This window comes from Oncorhynchus gorbuscha, linkage group LG03, assembly GCF_021184085.1.
Source record: "Oncorhynchus gorbuscha isolate QuinsamMale2020 ecotype Even-year linkage group LG03, OgorEven_v1.0, whole genome shotgun sequence".
In the NCBI taxonomy this organism is placed as follows: domain Eukaryota; kingdom Metazoa; phylum Chordata; class Actinopteri; order Salmoniformes; family Salmonidae; genus Oncorhynchus; species Oncorhynchus gorbuscha.
The window spans coordinates 36669157-36688719 of NC_060175.1; the positions used below are offsets into that span (position 1 = coordinate 36669157).

At 46.2% G+C, this 19563-nt stretch overlaps 1 protein-coding gene across 3 annotated transcripts in view; it reads right to left on the reverse strand.

The window, feature by feature from the left end:
• LOC124031323 (cadherin EGF LAG seven-pass G-type receptor 2-like) overlaps positions 1-19563 on the reverse strand; it is a 108748-nt gene that overhangs the window by 48400 nt on the left and 40785 nt on the right. For all 3 annotated transcript variants that reach the window (XM_046342416.1, XM_046342415.1, XM_046342414.1), the window contains exons 3-8: positions 17783-18005; positions 10275-10390; positions 10025-10113; positions 2183-2340; positions 1146-1309; positions 806-931 (exon numbers count right to left, since the gene is read on the reverse strand). In XM_046342416.1, coding sequence (XP_046198372.1) covers positions 806-931; positions 1146-1309; positions 2183-2340; positions 10025-10113; positions 10275-10390; positions 17783-18005 — 876 coding nt within the window. The remainder of the gene's footprint in view (positions 1-805; positions 932-1145; positions 1310-2182; positions 2341-10024; positions 10114-10274; positions 10391-17782; positions 18006-19563) is intronic.

The following is a 19563-nucleotide window of genomic DNA, read 5'->3' on the forward strand; positions in this document are numbered from 1 at the left end:
CCTCTCCCCTTCAAACTGTCCCAGCTTGTAAATCAGCAAGTCAAACAGCTGCAGAGCATTGAGAGGAGCCCGAGAAGAGAAACGGACACTAGTAAAGTTGTTACATAAACATGCCTCCCTAAAACTGAAAAACGGAATACTTCACCTTCAACATGTCCGAGGTGTTAAGTCAGAGTAACTGTTTAAACGTATAGCTGTAAAATGTAATATGTTCCCTCTCATGACAGAGTCATAAAAGCTTACGGCACATCACATCGCAGCTGTCATACGCACATATGGGACCCTCGTAAACCCTTGTGAAATGGCTGGAATAAAACAGTACTACTCAGTGTGAACATCGGGCTTACGAAACCATCATGTCAGCAAAATGAAATACGACTGGCTTTATCTGTGCCAGGAAAGAGCCAAAGCTAAAAGGATGAAGAGATTACTTCAGTTATTTAGAGCTCTGCCAATTCCCTCTATGCATCATCCTCATATCGCTTGCGCAATCTCCTGTGCATGGTGTCTATACAAATGTTTCTGCACTACATCTACACTAGTTCACTCAAAAAAAGCATGTTTGAGAATGATAAGAAAATACAATATAGCAGGTGCTCTTAACACCACAGCACCATGAAGCAAATGACATGGCCAGTGTCACTGTAAACACCTGGTTGTTGACTTATGGTACAGTCCATCAACTACAAAGACCCTAGTTAAGTCTAGGTCAGTAGAGCTAAGGGATGTTGTCTATCTGATGTTTTAACCATATGAGGAAGATTTCCACCCTTCTGCAATGCTGTTACTTCCCTGAACCTCTTACCCTTCTCACAGTTCCGACCTCCGAATCCTAGGGGGCAGTCACAGCTGAAGGAGCCCCACAGGTTGACACAGGTCCCTCCATTCATACACGGGTTGTTGTTGCAGAAGTGCCTTTTAGCAGAGCATCCTGGGAAGGTATTGGGGATGTGAGGAACAGTTCAAACCAACCACATTCTGACAAGAGGTAATCAACGGTTCATAAACTTCAGTTACAACGTAAGGTGCATCCACATGCCCAACACAACTCATACTGTGCTCAACTAAAACAGTAGCCTTGTGTGGATTGCAACAAAACGGTATCAAAATGGTTCAGTCCAATGGTAATGTGCAAGGTTACTGACCCGGTAGGGTGCCATTGTTAGCGATGAAGCTAGCCATGTCGATGTGGCGGTTGTCGATCCTCAGGTCCTTCATGCAGCCCACAAACTGGCGGTTCTGGATGGGGAAGTCCTCAGGCAGTTTGGGCACACCCCCCAGGAGGAGAGGACCAGTCAGGTCCAAAGACCTCCAGCAGACAGAGAGGACACAGAAACATTTAGAAGCTGACACCACTCTGCTTCTATACCAGAACACATCATAAACATTTAGCTCGGCTTCTATACCAGAACACATCATAAACATTTAGCTCGGCTTCTATACCAGAACACATCATAAACATTTAGCTCGGCTTCTATACCAGAACACATCATAAACATTTAGCTCGGCTTCTATACCAGAACACATCATAAACATTTAGCTCGGCTTCTATACCAGAACACATCATAAACATTTAGCTCGGCTTCTATACCAGAACACATCATAAACATTTAGCTCGGCTTCTATACCAGAACACATCATAAACATTTAGCTCGGCTTCTATACCAGAACACATCATAAACATTTAGCTCGGCTTCTATTCCAGAACACATCATAAACATTTAGCTCGGCTTCTATACCAGAACACATCATAAACATTTAGCTCGGCTTCTATACCAGAACACATCATAAACACTAGAACAGTGTTCATAAAATATTTATCACACACATTTTGCAGCTTGAGTTTTCTTTCCACAGAGGAAAACAGATCAACACCCCACAGAACCAAAATATGTTTACGATGCTTAACATTCTGGAGGTGAAGACTTTAGTTGAAAACCATTTCTGTAGATAACCCATAATGAGGGCCATGTTTAGCTCAGGAAAGCCTCTTTTTCTCTCTTGGGGTCATGATAGTACAATAGTACACTAAATCAAGAGGTTAAGTTCAGCTTGTGGCAAAATGTAAAAACAGAATTCATGGCTTCTAATGCCTAATATTGCTTTTACTCAGCTCTACTATAATCTGTTGGCAGATAACACTGCACAATTAAGTACCAGTAAGCCCCTCCCATTTCCTTACTTTTTGGATCCTGATTGGCTGCCCTGGGCAGAGCAGGTGTAGTTCCCAATCACATTACCAAATCGCAGCGCCACTGAGGTGTCACAGTTGTCCACGGATACTACGACAACCTTCTGGTCAGAAGGACCCTGCGGCATGCCAGCTTGGTTTATGATTGGCTGTGAAGAGAGAGGAGGAGTTGTTGAGTTTGGCTCCAGTGTTATGGACAGAACACCTACAGCAGGTCGGGAGGAATTCACCTGACAAACTACTGTAAATAGCAGCACATGGATGACAGGAGTTTCTAAACAGGGCAGCATTTATAAGTGCCATTATTCCAAATCAAAATTTCCTTCCCAAAAGGGAAATACTGTATGTGTTTGGGCAGAAGGTGGACATATACTGGGTGCTTGGTTATCGACAGCGAGATAGACAGGAAACACACACATTAAGCTATAATCAGCCTTCTGGGAGTGTCCATAAGAGCATTCTCTGTCACAGGTGCATCTCAATGACGGCTTGATGCTAAAAATATGTGAATACTTAAGGTTTCTTCTTCCTCAAGTTACAGAAGAGAACATTCAAGAATAGAAAAGGCAAGTAAATATGAAGAAGATGATTTTTGTCTCAGAATATCCATCTCATTGTTTCTTGTGTGTGTCACTGTAAAGTATTTTTGGTTGATCAGCACATAGACTGCTTGCCTGCCTGAGGGTTGCTAATTACACATGGAGGTGTGCTACATATCTCAGCATTGTGCGATCTTCACAAAATCTGTCTTATAAGGTGTCAAAAACGCACTAATCACATTTCTATTTCAATCAAATGCAAAATATCAAGAGAAAACAGTAGCATTAAAAAAACTCTCTCATTGAAACATTCACCCTAGAGATAAGGATTTTCTCAAGTCAAGTGATTCAATTAACAACTAAAAGACTTGAAACAATTTCACACATTTAAAGAAATTAAGAAGCTTTAACAATCATAATGAAACGTTTGAATCAATTCTGAAGTCAAATTCCCGCCACTAGCTGTTGTGTTCAGACCTACAATATTCTTAAATATCACCTCAATTTACCTCATCATAATTGTTTTCAGTGCTTTAATCATTTAAAGTCAAAACAGCCCGAGTTCAAGTCAGAGGCTGGGACAAGGGGCACAGACACGGTGGAGAAGCCTGGCTCTGCAGGACAGTAACGGTCTTCTTCTCCACAAAGGATCTCTTTCATTGTGTGAGGAATCAATGGAGGGAGAAACAGGAGGAGGGGCGGGGGGGGGGGTTAACAATCCTGTCAATAAAGGTCACAAACACAAGCGTTTCCCCCAGGTCACACAGAGCTCATATTGACCGCCAGCCCAGTTAGAGCTTGTGTCGGTAACGGCTACGCTAGCAACACTGTGATGAGAGGGTCCACTCCACCGACCACCCTCTGCTGACTGACCAGGCCTGGGGCCAGACACTGAGCTGTGGACAGATAGGATTATTATCTATGCGGTGTGGAATACAAGAAGGATATGATGCCCTGGGTAGCCTGATTGTTGAGAAATGAGGAATGCACAAATACCTCAACTTATTCAATGCATCACCTCATGATACCATAAGCCATTTTTGCTACATATTCCTGCAGTTTCCATAATAACTGTCTGAGCCCTTTAATCAAAGGGGCTAAGAATAAAGACCAGACAAATGGAAAATAAGGTGGGTCTTACACACACAGACACTGCTGACATAACGTATCTAACCAGCTGTAATATTGTAGGTCATCACAGTAGAGTCTCATCCCATCTACCTGGGGCACCGAATACAGAGACCTGCCACAGAACATCTCCCTGGAGCACCGTATACAGAGACCCTACCACAGAACATCTCCCTGGAGCACCGAATACAGAGACCTGCCACAGAACATCTCCCTGGAGCACCGTAGACAGAGACACTGCCACAGAACATCTCCCTGGAGCACCGTAGACAGAGACCCTGCCACAGAACATCTCCCTGGAGCACCGTAGACAGAGACCCTGCCACAGAACATCTCCCTGGAGCACCATAGACAGAGACCCTGCTACAGAACATCTCCCTGGAGCACCGTAGACAGAGACCCTGCTACAGAACATCTCCCTGGAGCACCGAATACAGAGACCTGCCACAGAACATCTCCCTGGAGCACCGTAGACAGAGACCCTGCTACAGAACATCTCCCTGGAGCACCGTAGACAGAGACAGAGACCCTGCAGAACATCTCCCTGAGCACCGTAGACAGAGACCCTGCCAGAGAACATCTCCCTGGAGCACCGAATACAGAGACCCTGCCACAGAACATCTCCCTCTAGACAGAGACCCTGCTACAGAACATCTCCCTGGAGCACCGAATACAGAGACCTGCCACAGAACATCTCCCTGGAGCACCGTAGACAGAGACCCTGCTACAGAACATCTCCCTGGAACACCGTAGACAGAGACCTGCCACAGAACATCTCCCTGGAGCACCGTAGACAGAGACACTGCCACAGAACATCTCCCTGGAGCACCGTAGACAGAGACCCTGCCACAGAACATCTCCCTGGAAACCCGTAGACTGAGACCCTCCCACAGAACATCTCCCTGGAGCACCGAATACAGAGACCCTGCCACAGAACATCTCCCTGGAGCTTAACGAATACAGAGACCCTGCCACAGAACATCTCCCTGGAGCACCGTAGACAGAGACCCTGCCACAGAACATCTCCCTGGAGCTTAACGAATACAGAGACCCTGCCACAGAACATCTCCCTGGAGCACCGTAGACAGAGACCCTGCCACAGAACATCTCCCTGGAGCACCGTAGACAGAGACCCTGCCACAGAACATCTCCCTGGAGCTTAACGAATACAGAGACCCTGCCACAGAACATCTCCCTGGAGCACCGTAGACAGAGACCCTGCCACAGAACATCTCCCTGGAGCTTAACGAATACAGAGACCCTGCCACAGAACATCTCCCTGGAGCTTAACGAATACAGAGACCCTGCCACAGAACATCTCCCTGGAGCACCGTAGACAGAGACCCTGCCACAGAACATCTCCCTGGAGCTTAACGAATACAGAGACCCTGCCACAGAACATCTCCCTGGAGCTTAACGAATACAGAGACCCTGCCACAGAACATCTCCCTGGAGCACCGAGACAGAGACCCTGCCACAGAACATCTCCCTGGAGCTTAACGAATACAGAGACCCTGCCACAGAACATCTCCCTGGAGCACCGTAGACAGAGACCCTGCCACAGAACATCTCCCTGGAGCACCGAATACAGAGACCCTGCCACAGAACATCTCCCTGGAGCTTAACGAATACAGAGACCCTGCCACAGAACATCTCCCTGGAGCTTAACGAATACAGAGACCCTGCCACAGAACATCTCCCTGGAGCTTAACGAATACAGAGACCCTGCCACAGAACATCTCCCTGGAGCTTAACGAATACAGAGACCCTGCCACAGAACATCTCCCTGGAGCTTAACGAATACAGAGACCCTGCCACAGAACATCTCCCTGGAGCTTAACGAATACAGAGACCCTGCCACAGAACATCTCCCTGGAGCCGAATACAGAGACCCTGCCACAGAACATCTCCTGGAGCTTAACGAATACAGAGACCCTGCCACAGAACATCTCCCTGGAGCTTAACGAATACAGAGACCCTGCCACAGAACATCTCCCTGGAGCTTAACGAATACAGAGACCCTGCCACAGAACATCTCCCTGGAGCTTAACAGAGACCCTGCCACAGAACAGAGACCCTGCCACAGAACATCTCCCCTACAGAACACAGAATACAGAGACCCTGCCACAGAACATCTCCCTGGAGCTTAACGAATACAGAGACCCTGCCACAGAACATCTCCCAGAACAGAGACCCTGCCACAGAACATCACCCTGGAGCTTAACGAATACAGAGACCCTGCCACAGAACATCTCAGAACCTGGAGCTTAACGAATACAGAGACCCTGCCACAGAACATCTCCCTGGAGCCGAATACAGAGGCCACAGAACATCTCCCTGGAGCTTAACGAATACAGAGACCCTGCCACAGAACATCTCCCTGGAGCTTAACGAATACAGAGACCCTGCCACAGAACATCTCCCTGGAGCTTAACGAATACAGAGACCCTGCCACAGAACATCTCCCTGGAGCTTAACGAATACAGAGACCCTGCCACAGAACATCTCCCTGGAGCTTAACGAATACAGAGACCCTGCCACAGAACATCACCCTGGAGCTTAACGAATACAGAGACCCTGCCACAGAACATCTCCCTGGAGCTTAACGAATACAGAGACCCTGCCACAGAACATCTCCCTGGAGCATAACGAATACAGAGACCCTGCCACAGAACATCTCCCTGGAGCACCGTAGACACATGGTTCTCATTTCAACCCTGTATCCCCCAATCCAGTAAGTAGATTCGATTCTATCTGTGCCTTCAGCGTGCTATTAATACAGCTGTCCCATTGAGGGGTTGTCTGTGAGAAGCTGAATACTGGTGGAGTTCATTGTGGGTTTTGTGATCACTGATGGCTGCCTGTGTGTCAGAGACGATGAAGACTTAATTACGTTGTCCCACTGCTCTGCTCAAACATGAGCCCTCGTCTTTAAACACCTCTTTGGTCTCCCATTAGGCCTTATTATCATATCTAATAACTGGCCAACAGGATTATTTGCTTTGCTGATTTGAGTCTGAAATACTTGCAAATGCATTTCATTATACTAGAAAGATAGAATGTACCTATAAACCTCAAAACCTTCCATACACTAATTGTTGAACAAAATGTCTTTATCCTTTAGTTGACCCCTGGTGAAGCAGTGGGAAACTCATTTGTTGGGACTTTGAAACAAACACACAAACACACAAACCGGCAGTGTGAGATGGTCTGTTAGAATGGTCACACACCAAATCATCCGACACGCTCTTTTCCACAGTTCCCCTCAGTTGAGAAAGGTCTGGAACAAACTGTGGTCCAGATTCGCTGGTTCTTTCACTGAACTAAACATTGGGCCTTCGCTCCCAGAAGCCCCTGGCTTGCTGAACTACACGGTTGTTGACTCTCCTGTAATGCCTCTCTGCTAATGTCTGTCAGCCGCTCTGTCTGCTACACAAAGCCTCTGCCTGTCAGAGATGATTGGAGAGCACATATTTACTCAGGAATACATTCAACACTTTTCCCCTCACAACAGGGTGACAGGGAATCCTGGGAATATGAGTTCACCATCATCCATGATGACAGGGTTAGACAAGAGGGGCATGGGAGCAAACAGTAATATGAGATCTGAGATTGATTGGAAACACCATAGCAACCAGAGTGGTGAGCCCTGAAGCGCAGTGTCCCGCTCAAAGCCCAAGTCAATTCTTCTCTCTTGCCTTTCTTTTCGCTCCTCTCCTGCCCTGTTTCCTCGCTCCTCTCCTGCCCCCTGTTTCCTCGCTCCTCTCCTGCCCTGTTTCCTCGCTCCTCTCCTGCCCTGTTTCCTCGCTCCTCTCCTGCCCTGTTTCCTCGCTCCTCTCCTGCCCTGTTTCCTCGCTCCTCTCCTGCCCTGTTTCCTCGCTCCTCTCCTGCCCTGTTTCCTCGCTCCTCTCCTGCCCTGTTTCCTCGCTCCTCTCCTGCCCCCTGCTCCTTCCTGCCCTGCTCGCTCCTCTCCTGCCCTGTTTCCTCGCTCCTCTCCTGCCCTGTTTCCTCGCTCCTCTCCTGCCCTGTTTCCTCGCTCCTCTCCTGCCCCTGTTTCCTCGCTCCTCTCCTGCCCTGTTTCCTCGCTCCTCTCCTGCCCTGTTTCCTCGCTCCTCTCCTGCCCTGTTTCCTCGCTCCTCTCCTCTCCTGCTCCTCTCCTGCCCCCTCGCTTTCCTCGCTCCTCTCCTGCCCTGTTTCCTCGCTCCTCTCCTGCCCTGTTTCCTCGCTCCTCTCCTGCCCTGTTTCCTCGCTCCTCTCCTGCCCTGTTTCCTCGCTCCTCTCCTGCCCTGTTTCCTCGCTCCTCTCCCGTGCACCTTCCCCGGGGCCGCATCCCGGGGCTGCATCATTCACTACCCATGGTCCCATTGGAGGCCGAGCGAAGCACAAAGGCAGTGGTCATTGCCATTCTCCACACTCCCCCTTTCCCCTGAAAGGCACATTTCAATCTCAAATGCCCCCCACCTCATCCCACCCACCCCCCGTGGACAGGGACAGGCTGGGGAGGGCCTGCCGGCGTGGGATACCTCAGAGGGGTGGAGCCATCATTCTACCTCCAAGACTCGCTGGATTAGTTCAACTAGGCCCCTGAATGATCTCTGGACAGTTCTCTAGGAATATGTCCCTTCCATTGGTCTGGGCCTCTGCCTAAAATGATGGTTGTTAAATGTTATTGACTTCATGCTTTTGTATTGCGCAAATGATGAGTAGGAAACTAGCTGGTAAAATGTGATAGTAAATGGTGGGCACTCAACAGGAAACACTTTGTAGGTCACTGGAGATTGTCATAGTCTATTTAATCTAAAAACGACTAGGTCAACGTGAAAAAAAAACAAGGACTTGTTGGTTTGTAAAAAAGTGATTCATGAGAGAATAATGGCCCACGAGATGTTGTGTTCCCTCATATTCTGCTGGCTGGAATCTGACAGGGCCATGTTATCATAGACCATGAATAGAATATCCACACTTGAGAGGTCGCCAAGCAACAGCTTTATGATGCAAAGTGACTTCCTGAATAGATTAAAATGTAACATCCTGTGTGTTGGTCTGGGGGGGGGGGACACACATCTGAAAAGGATGGGGATAACGGAGGAAGGGTAGTGGGGAGAGGGTTATAGTTCCATGCATTCTTCACTTATTGATATGGAAATAAAACAGTTGTGAAGCTTATATCTCGTTTGTATGGAGAGTTTTTTTTTTATTTTGTATTATTCCTCCCACGCTTTTCCCTCCTTTCCCCTTTCTTTCCAGCTCTCACTCCTCGCATGTCTGTCTGGCAAGCTTCCCATTCCACTGCCCCATCAACAGTAGTTCTCTGGAACGACACAGCAGGAGTTCGAACAGGAAGCAGCAAAGTAAAGCTCCACAGAGGACTCAGGGTATTCTACTCCCAGTGTGGTCCAATTAGAATCACTACCCTCATCACTCTATAGACCGTCACTGTCAGATACTTGACGAAGTACTGCTGGTCTAGTATAAATAGATATGTAATTAACAGGACACTAAGTACAGTATACATATATATCCAGTTCTACCAGAACGTACAAGTCTTTCTACTCACAATACAACATCCATTAATCAATTACCCGGAAGTCAATTGCAGGGCCAAATATGTTAAGAAAATATGTCTGGTATTTTGATGTCTCCCATTTCAAGTCTGTGGTATGAGACAAACATAATTCAGTCTGGACATGTACTGATGTTGGAAATGACCTGCTCTTAGTCCTGCTCACTGTTTCACAATGGGGTCTGATGAAGCCAAGTCTATAGTGGGACTTTTCAGTAGCCTAGTCTGACCTTTGCACCCAAAAGAGCTCAAGTCAGTCTAGACTTAACCTAAAGTAGCAGGAGTAAAAGAAACACCTGAAACTAGATTCCCTACATACTGGTCTTGTCGGGAATTCAGCCAATCCAGTAAATGTGAAGGAGGAGTTAAGATGGAGTGTGGTCTTGTTAATCACATCCAAAAGCAGAAGTTGCATCAGGGGCTCTCTTTCCATTTCCCCTGAAAACAGGAACATCCAGTTGTTGGGGACTCAGCAGACGCTAGTCTAGACTCAAGTTATATCTCAGCCCAGACCCAGAAAATCTGTGTTTGTCTAGTGTTGAACCAGTCTATATCTTGTAGGGTCACAAGGACCAGCCCATCGCAGGTTTATCTCTGACATACCTTGTTGTAGTAGTAAACTTGGACCACATGCCACTGGCCATCACTGACACCTCCAAGGATGTGGGGTGACACAGTCGTCTTGGTCTCACCTAAACAAATTAAACCGCCAGCAAAAGTTACTTACACGTCATTGAATCAGGGCTTCAGTGGGTCAACACCTGTCACAATAATCACATGTTGATATTTCAATAACAGCCTAATGTAGATGTGGGGTAAATTGGCTGACGTGCACTAACAGATCGCCTCCTACCTGCAGAGAAGGTGAGCTGGATCTGCTCGTTGACGATTTCCACAGCGATGAAGTCATGCTTCTCGTTGAAGCGGCCATTGTAGAGTAACAAACCGTTTGGCTCCTTCGTGGCAAACCTGGAAGACAGAAAGAAACTGGGCTCACAAAGAGTCCATTCACAGCCAAAGACACCAAGACAGAGTAAAGAGAGGTCTTTGTGAGGGGAAAAAACAAGATGTGTTCACGGCAGTATATTTCCACACACAGGAGTTTGCCACACTCGCTGTACTGTGGGCATAAGGGCATACTTCTGTAAATATAACAAATCATTTCTGCACTAAATGCATTGTCTACATCCACATTGATCAGTGAAGATCTCAGCAACATGTGTAAATGGTTCTGTATCAATATGAGGTGGAGTCTTTTCATACCCATATAGAAGCTCATCCAGTACCCTCGATACGAGGAAGACAGTGTACTGACTGACATGCCCCACTATAGCAGAGGATACAGATTTTAAATGCACCAGAAAACAACTATTTTATTACTAGGAGGGTTTATTGATGCACTGTGCCTCGTGATTCCCCTTTGAGGAGCAGAGATGGCTAGATTTAACACCGCAGGAGTTCTCCATGGATCACTGAGCACCCAACAGGGTTAACTACCGCCGAGCACCGTTCTTTGTCTGAGACTATCTGCAGGTAGGCATGGCGCATGTACCCCAAAAACTCAGAGACAGCATGAGGTGGACAGTGACTACACACGGAGATGAAAAGATGTTCTGATAAGAAGTAACAATTAAATACAATGTCAACGCTACAGCACAATAAACACTACACTAAACTGATACAGGAAGCATTATTCCCGTTGCTTTACAGTATAATATGGAAATAGACGGGCTCAGAATGATATTGATGGTTTGCAGCAGTGAGGAGATTATTTTAAACAGAGGAGGAACTAGGTAGAAACTAGGTAGAAATGAGGTAGTTACTGTATAACCACAGGGAAAAAATATTTGATGATGTTTTCTCAAAGAGGAGTATATAAAAACAGGCACTAAACAACCACAATTGGGTTAAATGTGGAAGACACATTTCAGTTGAATGCATTCAGTTGTATAACTGAATAGGTATCCCAATCTGCATTTAGACTTTTATTTCTGAAGAGACAACGACAAGAAACCTAGTTTATAGTGCCGGAGGTCATTGTGGTGTTGTCAGTTACTGTCATGTTAACACACAGCTGGACACATTTGAACACGCCAGTGCACCCCTGCCTCTCTGGCTTCCTCTCTGACACCACTGACGCTGCCTCTCTGACACCACTGACCCTGCCTCTCTGGCTTCCTCTCTGACACCACTGACGCTGCCTCTCTGACACCACTGACCCTGCCTCTCTGACACCACTGACCCTGCCTCTCTGGCTTCCTTCCAGAGCCGACACCACTGACGCTTCCATTCGCATTGGATTCAAGGAACGACAGACACGGTCAAACCGCAGAGACCACAGGGCATGAAATAAAACCACACTGGTTTTACAAAGACATCAAACCATTGGGTCACATTGAGTTCTAAAAGGGTCTTCATTTGATTCACCACAAGAGGTAAAAAATCTCAGTGGAGATCATTAAAATCAATGTAAATGTATGACAGGGTGTTAAACGACATGACCAAAAGTATGTGGACACCTGCTCGTTAAACATCTCATTCCGAAAATCATGGGCGTTAATATGGAGTTGGTCCCCCCTTTGCTGCTATGAAAACCTTTACCCTTCTGGGAAGGCTTTCAGCTAGATGTTGGAACATTGCTACAGGGACTTGCTTCCATTCAGCCACAAGAGCATTAGTGAGGTCGGGCACTGATGTTGGGCAATTAGGTGCAGTCGGCATTCCAAATCATCCCAAAGGTGTTCGATGGGGTTGAGGTCAGGGTACTGTGCAGGCCAGTCAAGTTCTGTTCTTCCACATCAATCGACCTTGCTTTGCGCACGGGGGCATTGTCATGCTGAAACAGGAATTGGCATTCCCCAAACTGTTGCCACAAAGTTAGAAGAATAGAATGTCATTGTATTCTGTAGCGTTAAGATTTCCCTTCACTGAAACTAAGGGGCGTGTTTCCCCTGCTCCAGTGTCGAATGGTGGCGAGCTTTACACCACTCCAGCCAACGCTTGGCATGGTGATCTTAGGCTTGTGTGCGGCTGCTCTGGCATGGAAACTGCCTCTGGAAGCAATTTCAGCACAAAAACTGTTCGCCGAGAGCTTCATGAAATGTCTAGGAGCTGCCGGCGAACAGTTTTTGTACTGAAATTACTTCCAGAGGCAGTTTGGTAGTGAGTGTTACAACTGAAGACACTCGGCAGTCCCATTCTGTGAGCTTGTGTGGCCTACCACTTTGCGTCTGTGCCGTTGTTGCTCCTAGACGTTACCACTTCACAATGACAGCACTTCCAGTTTACCAGGGCAGCTCTAGCAGGGCAGACATTTTACGAACTGACTTGTTGGACAGGTGGCATCCTATGACGGTGCCACGTGGCTCTTCAGTAAGGCCATTCTACTACCAATGTTTGTCTATGGAGATTGCATGCCTGTGTGCTCAATTTTATACATGTCAAATCCACTAGTTTGAAGTGGTGTCCGCATACTTTTGTATATACAGTTTATCTTATATAATCATATTGCAGTCCAGGCAAACTGCACAGGTTGACAGAAAATCATTTCCCCTCATTCCTGACCTAGGAGACCACACAGTGAACCTGTTCTGCTCGACACTTGGGACATTCTGAACACCTGTGGGAGAACTGAGAGCCCTGTCGTCTGTGTGACTGGTGTGACTCGTTAGCGCTTGTAGGCAGCATCTGCCTGTTCAGATGGAGACCGTGTCAGATGGATGGAAGCCGGCTGACTTCCTTTTCAAATGAGGGTGAGATTCCAGAGATCTGAAATCCAGTGTCTCAGGATGCTCTCAGGACATGCAGGGAGATATTTTGGTTGAATGTTGGGAGGATGTGGGCGTGTGCGCATGTAATGTATGCATTGTGTGTGTGTGTGTGTGTGTGTGTGTGTGTGTGTGTGTGTGTGTGTGTGTGTGTGTGTGTGTGTGTGTGTGTGTGTGTGTGTGTGTGTGTGTGTGTGTGTGTGTGTGTGTGTGTGTGTGTGTGTGTGTGTGTGTGTGTGTGTGTGTGTGTGTGTCATTGTGTAAATGTGCATGCATTCATCCAGAGCGGGAGTGTAACCATGGGGCACAGCACTGCTGACCTGCTTACTGAGGAGAATGATCATCATGACCTCAGAGAGGGAAGAGGAGAGAAACACACCAGCTCCATCTGAACAACACTGAAAAAATGATTATCATCAAGATATTGTAGTAGTCATCAATGAATAGGTTTTAAAGGCCTGTGAACACTGCTTCAAGATCACCACCCCCCACCACAACATAACGGACTCCACTGGCAACATTATACTGTATGTCACATTAAGCAGCCATTTACAAAGATAACAACCAGTCTGCCCATGTTAGTATATAGATGGGCTAATGCCCGCGGTGTAATAGCAACTTGATGGAACTATCAGACATGTGCATTGAGGAAGTATCCAGAAGGGCATGTTGTTTACATGAACATGACATGGATACTAACAATGTGGGGTATTATTAAAATATGTGACACAAATGTTGCTGCTAAGGCGGTTTCTGGTAACACAAAAAGGCTGGATGGAAACCTGGTCTACGTGATTAAAGTACATGTCGGGTAGAAAATGTCACGACAGACCTGATGGAAACTTTGTCGATAAACATTCCAAATGTTGCCATAACAAAATACAAAAGGTGGGATATTCTTGTGTCGGTAAAATGTATGATGCGAGAAATGCCGGTGGAAACACCTTTATGGGTAAACATTGGGAGTCACACGATGATATTGTGTGGTCCCTCCCACTACGACTCGGGAAAGCATGCAGTTTATTAGGCTACAGATGAAATAAGTTATGAAGAACTTCACAGGGTGGTGAAAGTCCAAGGTGATGAGCTTGATGCTGCTTTCAGAAAATATCGAGGGTCTTATTCTGATGACATGATGATCGATGCTTGGCTGCCGTTTAACAAATTAAAATGATGTTTCTCTTTTTGTCCATAATAATCTCATCATATAGTAGGCTAAACCCACACATCTGTGAGCTGTCAGCTAGAGCCCGTATGCCAAGACCAGAGTGGGCACATTCACTATATAACACAACATGTTTAGTGAAATAAACATCAGTAGAGTTGAAAACGTGGTGGAAACACCATTTATGGGAATTTAACCACAAAAGTTATTTTATGTGCACTACATCATTACGCAGTCTTTTATCCACAAGACAATTTGATGGAAACACTTCTCTGGTGGGCAAATGGACAATTTTATGCAGATTTTAGAATATTCACTTGAAAATCTGACGCCAATTGGATGTAAACCTTGCTATAGAAACACTTTCAACTCTCCCATTCAACACACTTCCTGCTAACTATCTCTACTGCAGTCCCGTCTACAGGCTCCAACTCACTGGGCGGTTTCCCCATGAGAACAGCTCTTTACAACAGTAACCTGATCAAGCCAGGTTCAGGTAACAGATACGCCTGACAGACAGCCTGCTGGGTCTTAGCTGTTATATCCCCAGCTGTACACCCCACCTTCTTCACAGCTCTGGGAGCAGTCTGGGAACTACCAGCCAATGCTTTTAAGAAACAGGTCAGAGCAGTTCTCCATCCAAAAACACTGCCATCCGAGCCACTCTCAAAGCAAGGCCACCACTTCAATTCAATTCAAAGGCCTATCAATATCACCACTTGCCATTAACAACTAGTTTTCAAGCCCTGCCAAGCACTTCTAGAGTGACAACACATTACAAAAGTAGATATCACTGTCAAATTTGGCATTTGTATCAACTGGCGGTATTTTCTTTGCTCTGATGAATACTACACCCATTGTGCTGCTTTTATCGTCACTTGGGATGAAGAATATCATTCATGTCAATGTAGCCTCGTCTCATTCACATGAATGTACTTCAGTGTGATTGACTGTGTTCAGTGTTAAGTCCTCATCGGTTTTATTTCAAAGCACCACCATCCCCTGGAACCTTTCAACAAGATACTAGGTTGTGATAATGGTCTTGAAATACAACTTGCTCTACCTGTATCAGACAAATGACACAATTTGTAAGTCGCTCTGGATAAGAGAGTCTGCTAAATGACTTAAATGTAAATGTAAATGTAGTGCTGATATAAAACTGGACGGCTGTCAATTGAGAGTGAATACATGCTTCCAAAATATTTAGTCATCCCAGGATGAGGGTACCCTAGGTGTGTGGTTTAATAGCAAGACAGGCATGCAACAGCACACGCACAAACCCTCGGGGCAGACAATACATCTCCAGATTCACCTCGATGAGAGCAACTGAAGAGGAGAAATGGGCCACACGCTGACTCACAGCTCAAAGTCACCACTGAATGTAATAAGATGGGAGTCCTGGGTCTCAGATTAATGCCCTCAGTTAGGCAAGGAGCCAGTCCAGAAACAGTAAGTTCTCAGGCAGCTGGGCTTCTTCACATTCACCCACATTAGAAACCTCTCGATCCATCCATCCAGTCGTGGCCAAAAGTTGAGAATGACACAAATATATATTTTCACAAAGTCTGCTGCTTCAGTTTGTATGATGGGAATTTGCATATACTCCAGAATGTTATGAAGAGTGATCAGATGAATGGCAAATGAACTGAATCCCCCCCCAAAAACATTTCCACTGCATTTCAGCCCTGCCACAAAAGGACCAGCTGATATGTCAGTGATTCTCTCGGTAACACAGGTGTGAGTGTTGACGAGGACAAGGCTGGAGATCACTCTGTCATGCTGATTGAGTTTGAATAACATGTTGTGCTTTGCACAAAAAAGACTTCACAGGCAAGGATATTGCTGCCAGTAAGATTGCACCTAAATCAACCATTTATCGGATCATCAAGAACTTCAAGGAGAGCGGTTCAATTGTTGTGAAGAAGGCTTCAGGGCACCCAAGAAAGTCCAGCAAGCGCCAGGACCGTCTCCTAAAGTTGATTCAGCTGCGGGATGGGGGCACCACCAGTACAAGGCTTGCTCAGGAATGGCAGCAGGAAGGTGTGAGTGCATCTGCACGCAGTGAGGTGAAGACTTTTGGAGGACGGCCTGGTGTCAAGAAGGGCAGCAAAGAAATCACTTCTCTTCAGGAAAAACCATCAGGGACAGACTGATATTCTGCTAAAAGTACAGGGATTGGACTGCTGAGGACTGGGGTAAAGTCATTTTCTCTGATGAATCCCCTTTCCGATTGTTTGGGGCATCCGGAAAAAAAGATTTTCCGGTGAAGACAAGGTGACTGCTACCATCAGTCCTGTGTCATGCCAACAGTAAAGCATCCTGAGACCATTCATGTGTTGGGTTGCTTCTCAGCCAAGGGATTGGGCTCACTCACAATTTTGCCTAAGAACACAGCCATGAATAAAGCATGGTACCAACACATCCTCCAAGAGCAACTTCTCCCAACCATCCAGGAACAGTTTGGTGACGAACAATGCCTTTTCCAGCATGATGGAGCACCTTGCCATAAGGCAAGAGTGATAACTAAGTGGCTCGGGGAACAAAACATCAATATTTTGGGTCCATGGCCAGGAAAATCCCCAGACCATAATCTCACTGAGAACTTGTGGTCAATCCTCAAGAGGCGGATGGACAAACAGAAACCCACAAATTCTGACAAACTCCAAGCATTGATTGTGCAAGAATGGGCTTCCATCAGTCAGGATGTGGTCCAGAATGTAAATTGACAGCATGCCAGGGCGGATTGTAGAGGTCTTGAAAAAGAAGGGTCAACACTGCAAATATTGACTCTTTGCATCAACTTCATGTAATTGTCAATAAAAGCCTTTGAGACTTATGAAATGCTTGTAATTATCCTTCAGTATTCCATAGTAACATCTGACTAAAATATCTAAAGACACTGATGTGTACGTACGTACAGTCGGCCAAAAGTTTTGAGAATGACACAAATATTAATTTTCACAAAGTTTGCTGCTTCAGTGTCTTTAGATATTTTGTCATACACACACACACACACACACATACATACATTCATACATACTCACTCACCATGCTCGGGGAACCCAATCCCAGCTAGAAGAGATTATACTTTTAAAGACTACAGCCATTAAATGATTCAATAACTTGTGAAACACCAGGATGCTTAGCCAATGAGAGGAGAGGAGGAATCATCATGCATCACAGGCTATAAGAGGTGTGAGTGTGAGAGTATAAGGGCAGTTGTGGGATACTTGTGAGAGAGAAAGAGAGCGAGAGAGAGAGTATGTGCAGTGTAAGAGAGGAGGCATAAAAAAGAGAAAGAAGTAGTGGGAGAAAAAAAGAGAGAGGTGGAGTGAATCACAGTAGTATATTTAGGGATATACGTTGTATTGTGAAAGGGAATGACTGAGATGGCCATGTGCCACTGGGTGGGGTGGTTGTTGTACTTACGAGAGGGAGAGGGTGAAGTGGAAGCGCTGGCGGAGGCCCTTGAAGGTGAGGAAGGACTGCAGGGGGAAGTTCCTGGTGGTCATCTCACAGTAGGGCTTTTCATAACTGCCAGACGGACACTCGCACTTGAATCCTCCCACCAGCAGGTTCACACAGGTGCCCCCGTTCTTACACACATCTGGGGCACAACGCCCGGAGCGGCACGACAGCTCACACCACTTGCCTGGAGGAAGAGAGAGATGGACAGAGATGGGAGGGAGGAATAGAGAGATGAAGAGAAAGTGAGACGAGTCAGATTGAACCCGTATCAAGGTGACAAATCAGTGCCAGCCCTGGACTGTGTGTGGGTTAAACCCATTGGTCCTCCTTTCCAGTTCAACTTCACTAGTGTCAATTCTCACCACACCACCGCAGCAGTTCAATATGGGGCATGGCAAGATGCCTCCAAAACTTAGCCAGAGTCGTGAGGGACAGAGGGGAAGGGAATGTGAGAGAGCGAGGGAGTCACAGAGTGCTATGGCAGGGGGAAACTGTCACTGTTATTAAGCCTCCATGCTTTGTGCAGCCCTGCGCTCACAACTTCTATTTGTCTCCCGTCTCTGGATGAGAGGCTGCAGTTGCTATGGCGAGACTGCACGCCTCTTTGCACGAGCTGGAGTTTGTGTCAGAGCCACTCGGCCGTGTGGAACACTTCCGTTGTGTGTCGTGTTACTGTACGGTCCTGTACACACCACACAGACAATATCTCTATAGACTATAGAGACACATGACTTGCGTTGTACATCCTCGCTAATCACAGGATTCTCAGTCGAAGACAATTACGGACACCCTTTGTTTCACTACTGTTGTAGGGTTTATTCATTCCTTCATTCATGCATTTACTCATTCAACTCCAAGGCTGTTGTGGTTATTACGGATTAGACGTTGACAAGATGTGAATTAAGACATGTTATCCTATGCTGACTGTACTGTTACAGTACAATCAGCAATGCACCATGGTGGGCTACACTGGCAGAAGAACAGTCACTTTGCCCTGGTGAACCATGACAATGTGTTGCCGTTTTCTTGTTGATGGCGCTTGGGAACAATTGGCTACTGCTAGTCACCCAGAAACAGAAGGAAACTATAGCTGCATGAGTCGTGTGGAATTTAATCAGCAACTCGCCTCGGGCAACGCGTTACTTCTGTCTCTTTAAACAAATGAGGGGAAGATGGGACATTGAGTCATGGCTTGATGTGGTCAAACACATTGCTGCAGCCAACACTGGGCTATTGTAGGAAAGTGGCACGCTGGGATACCAGTGTACTTCTTCTTCTAAGGTCACCTTGGGCACTACAGTGGCCTCATTCTCTGAGAGGCTTCAACGTTAATGTTCTGTATTCTTCTCTCCAGAGTTAGAATTGCATGCCGCATCAAAAGAGAATAATATTTTTATAGTATTTATAATATTTTTAGAGCATTATTGATTCATTTACTAAGAAAACTATATGCAATCATCTTACACTCAAACTGGAAAAATTGTAGTATTCTGTTTACCCCAAAATACCTACCAGCAAAGCTAAAATTCTACTCTAGTGGATATATCCCACCTCGGTGTCTATAAAACATATAGAAGCCAGTAAGAATCAATAGTGAGCATCCAGTCTCCGTCCTGCAGACACCTGAGCCTGTTCTGTTGTTTGTTCTGTTGTCTATATGGTAACCTGAGAATAAACAGAGCCAGTGTTTTTTTTGTCAAGCATCCCTCTGGGACACCCGCCCGCCACAGGTGCAGGGTCTT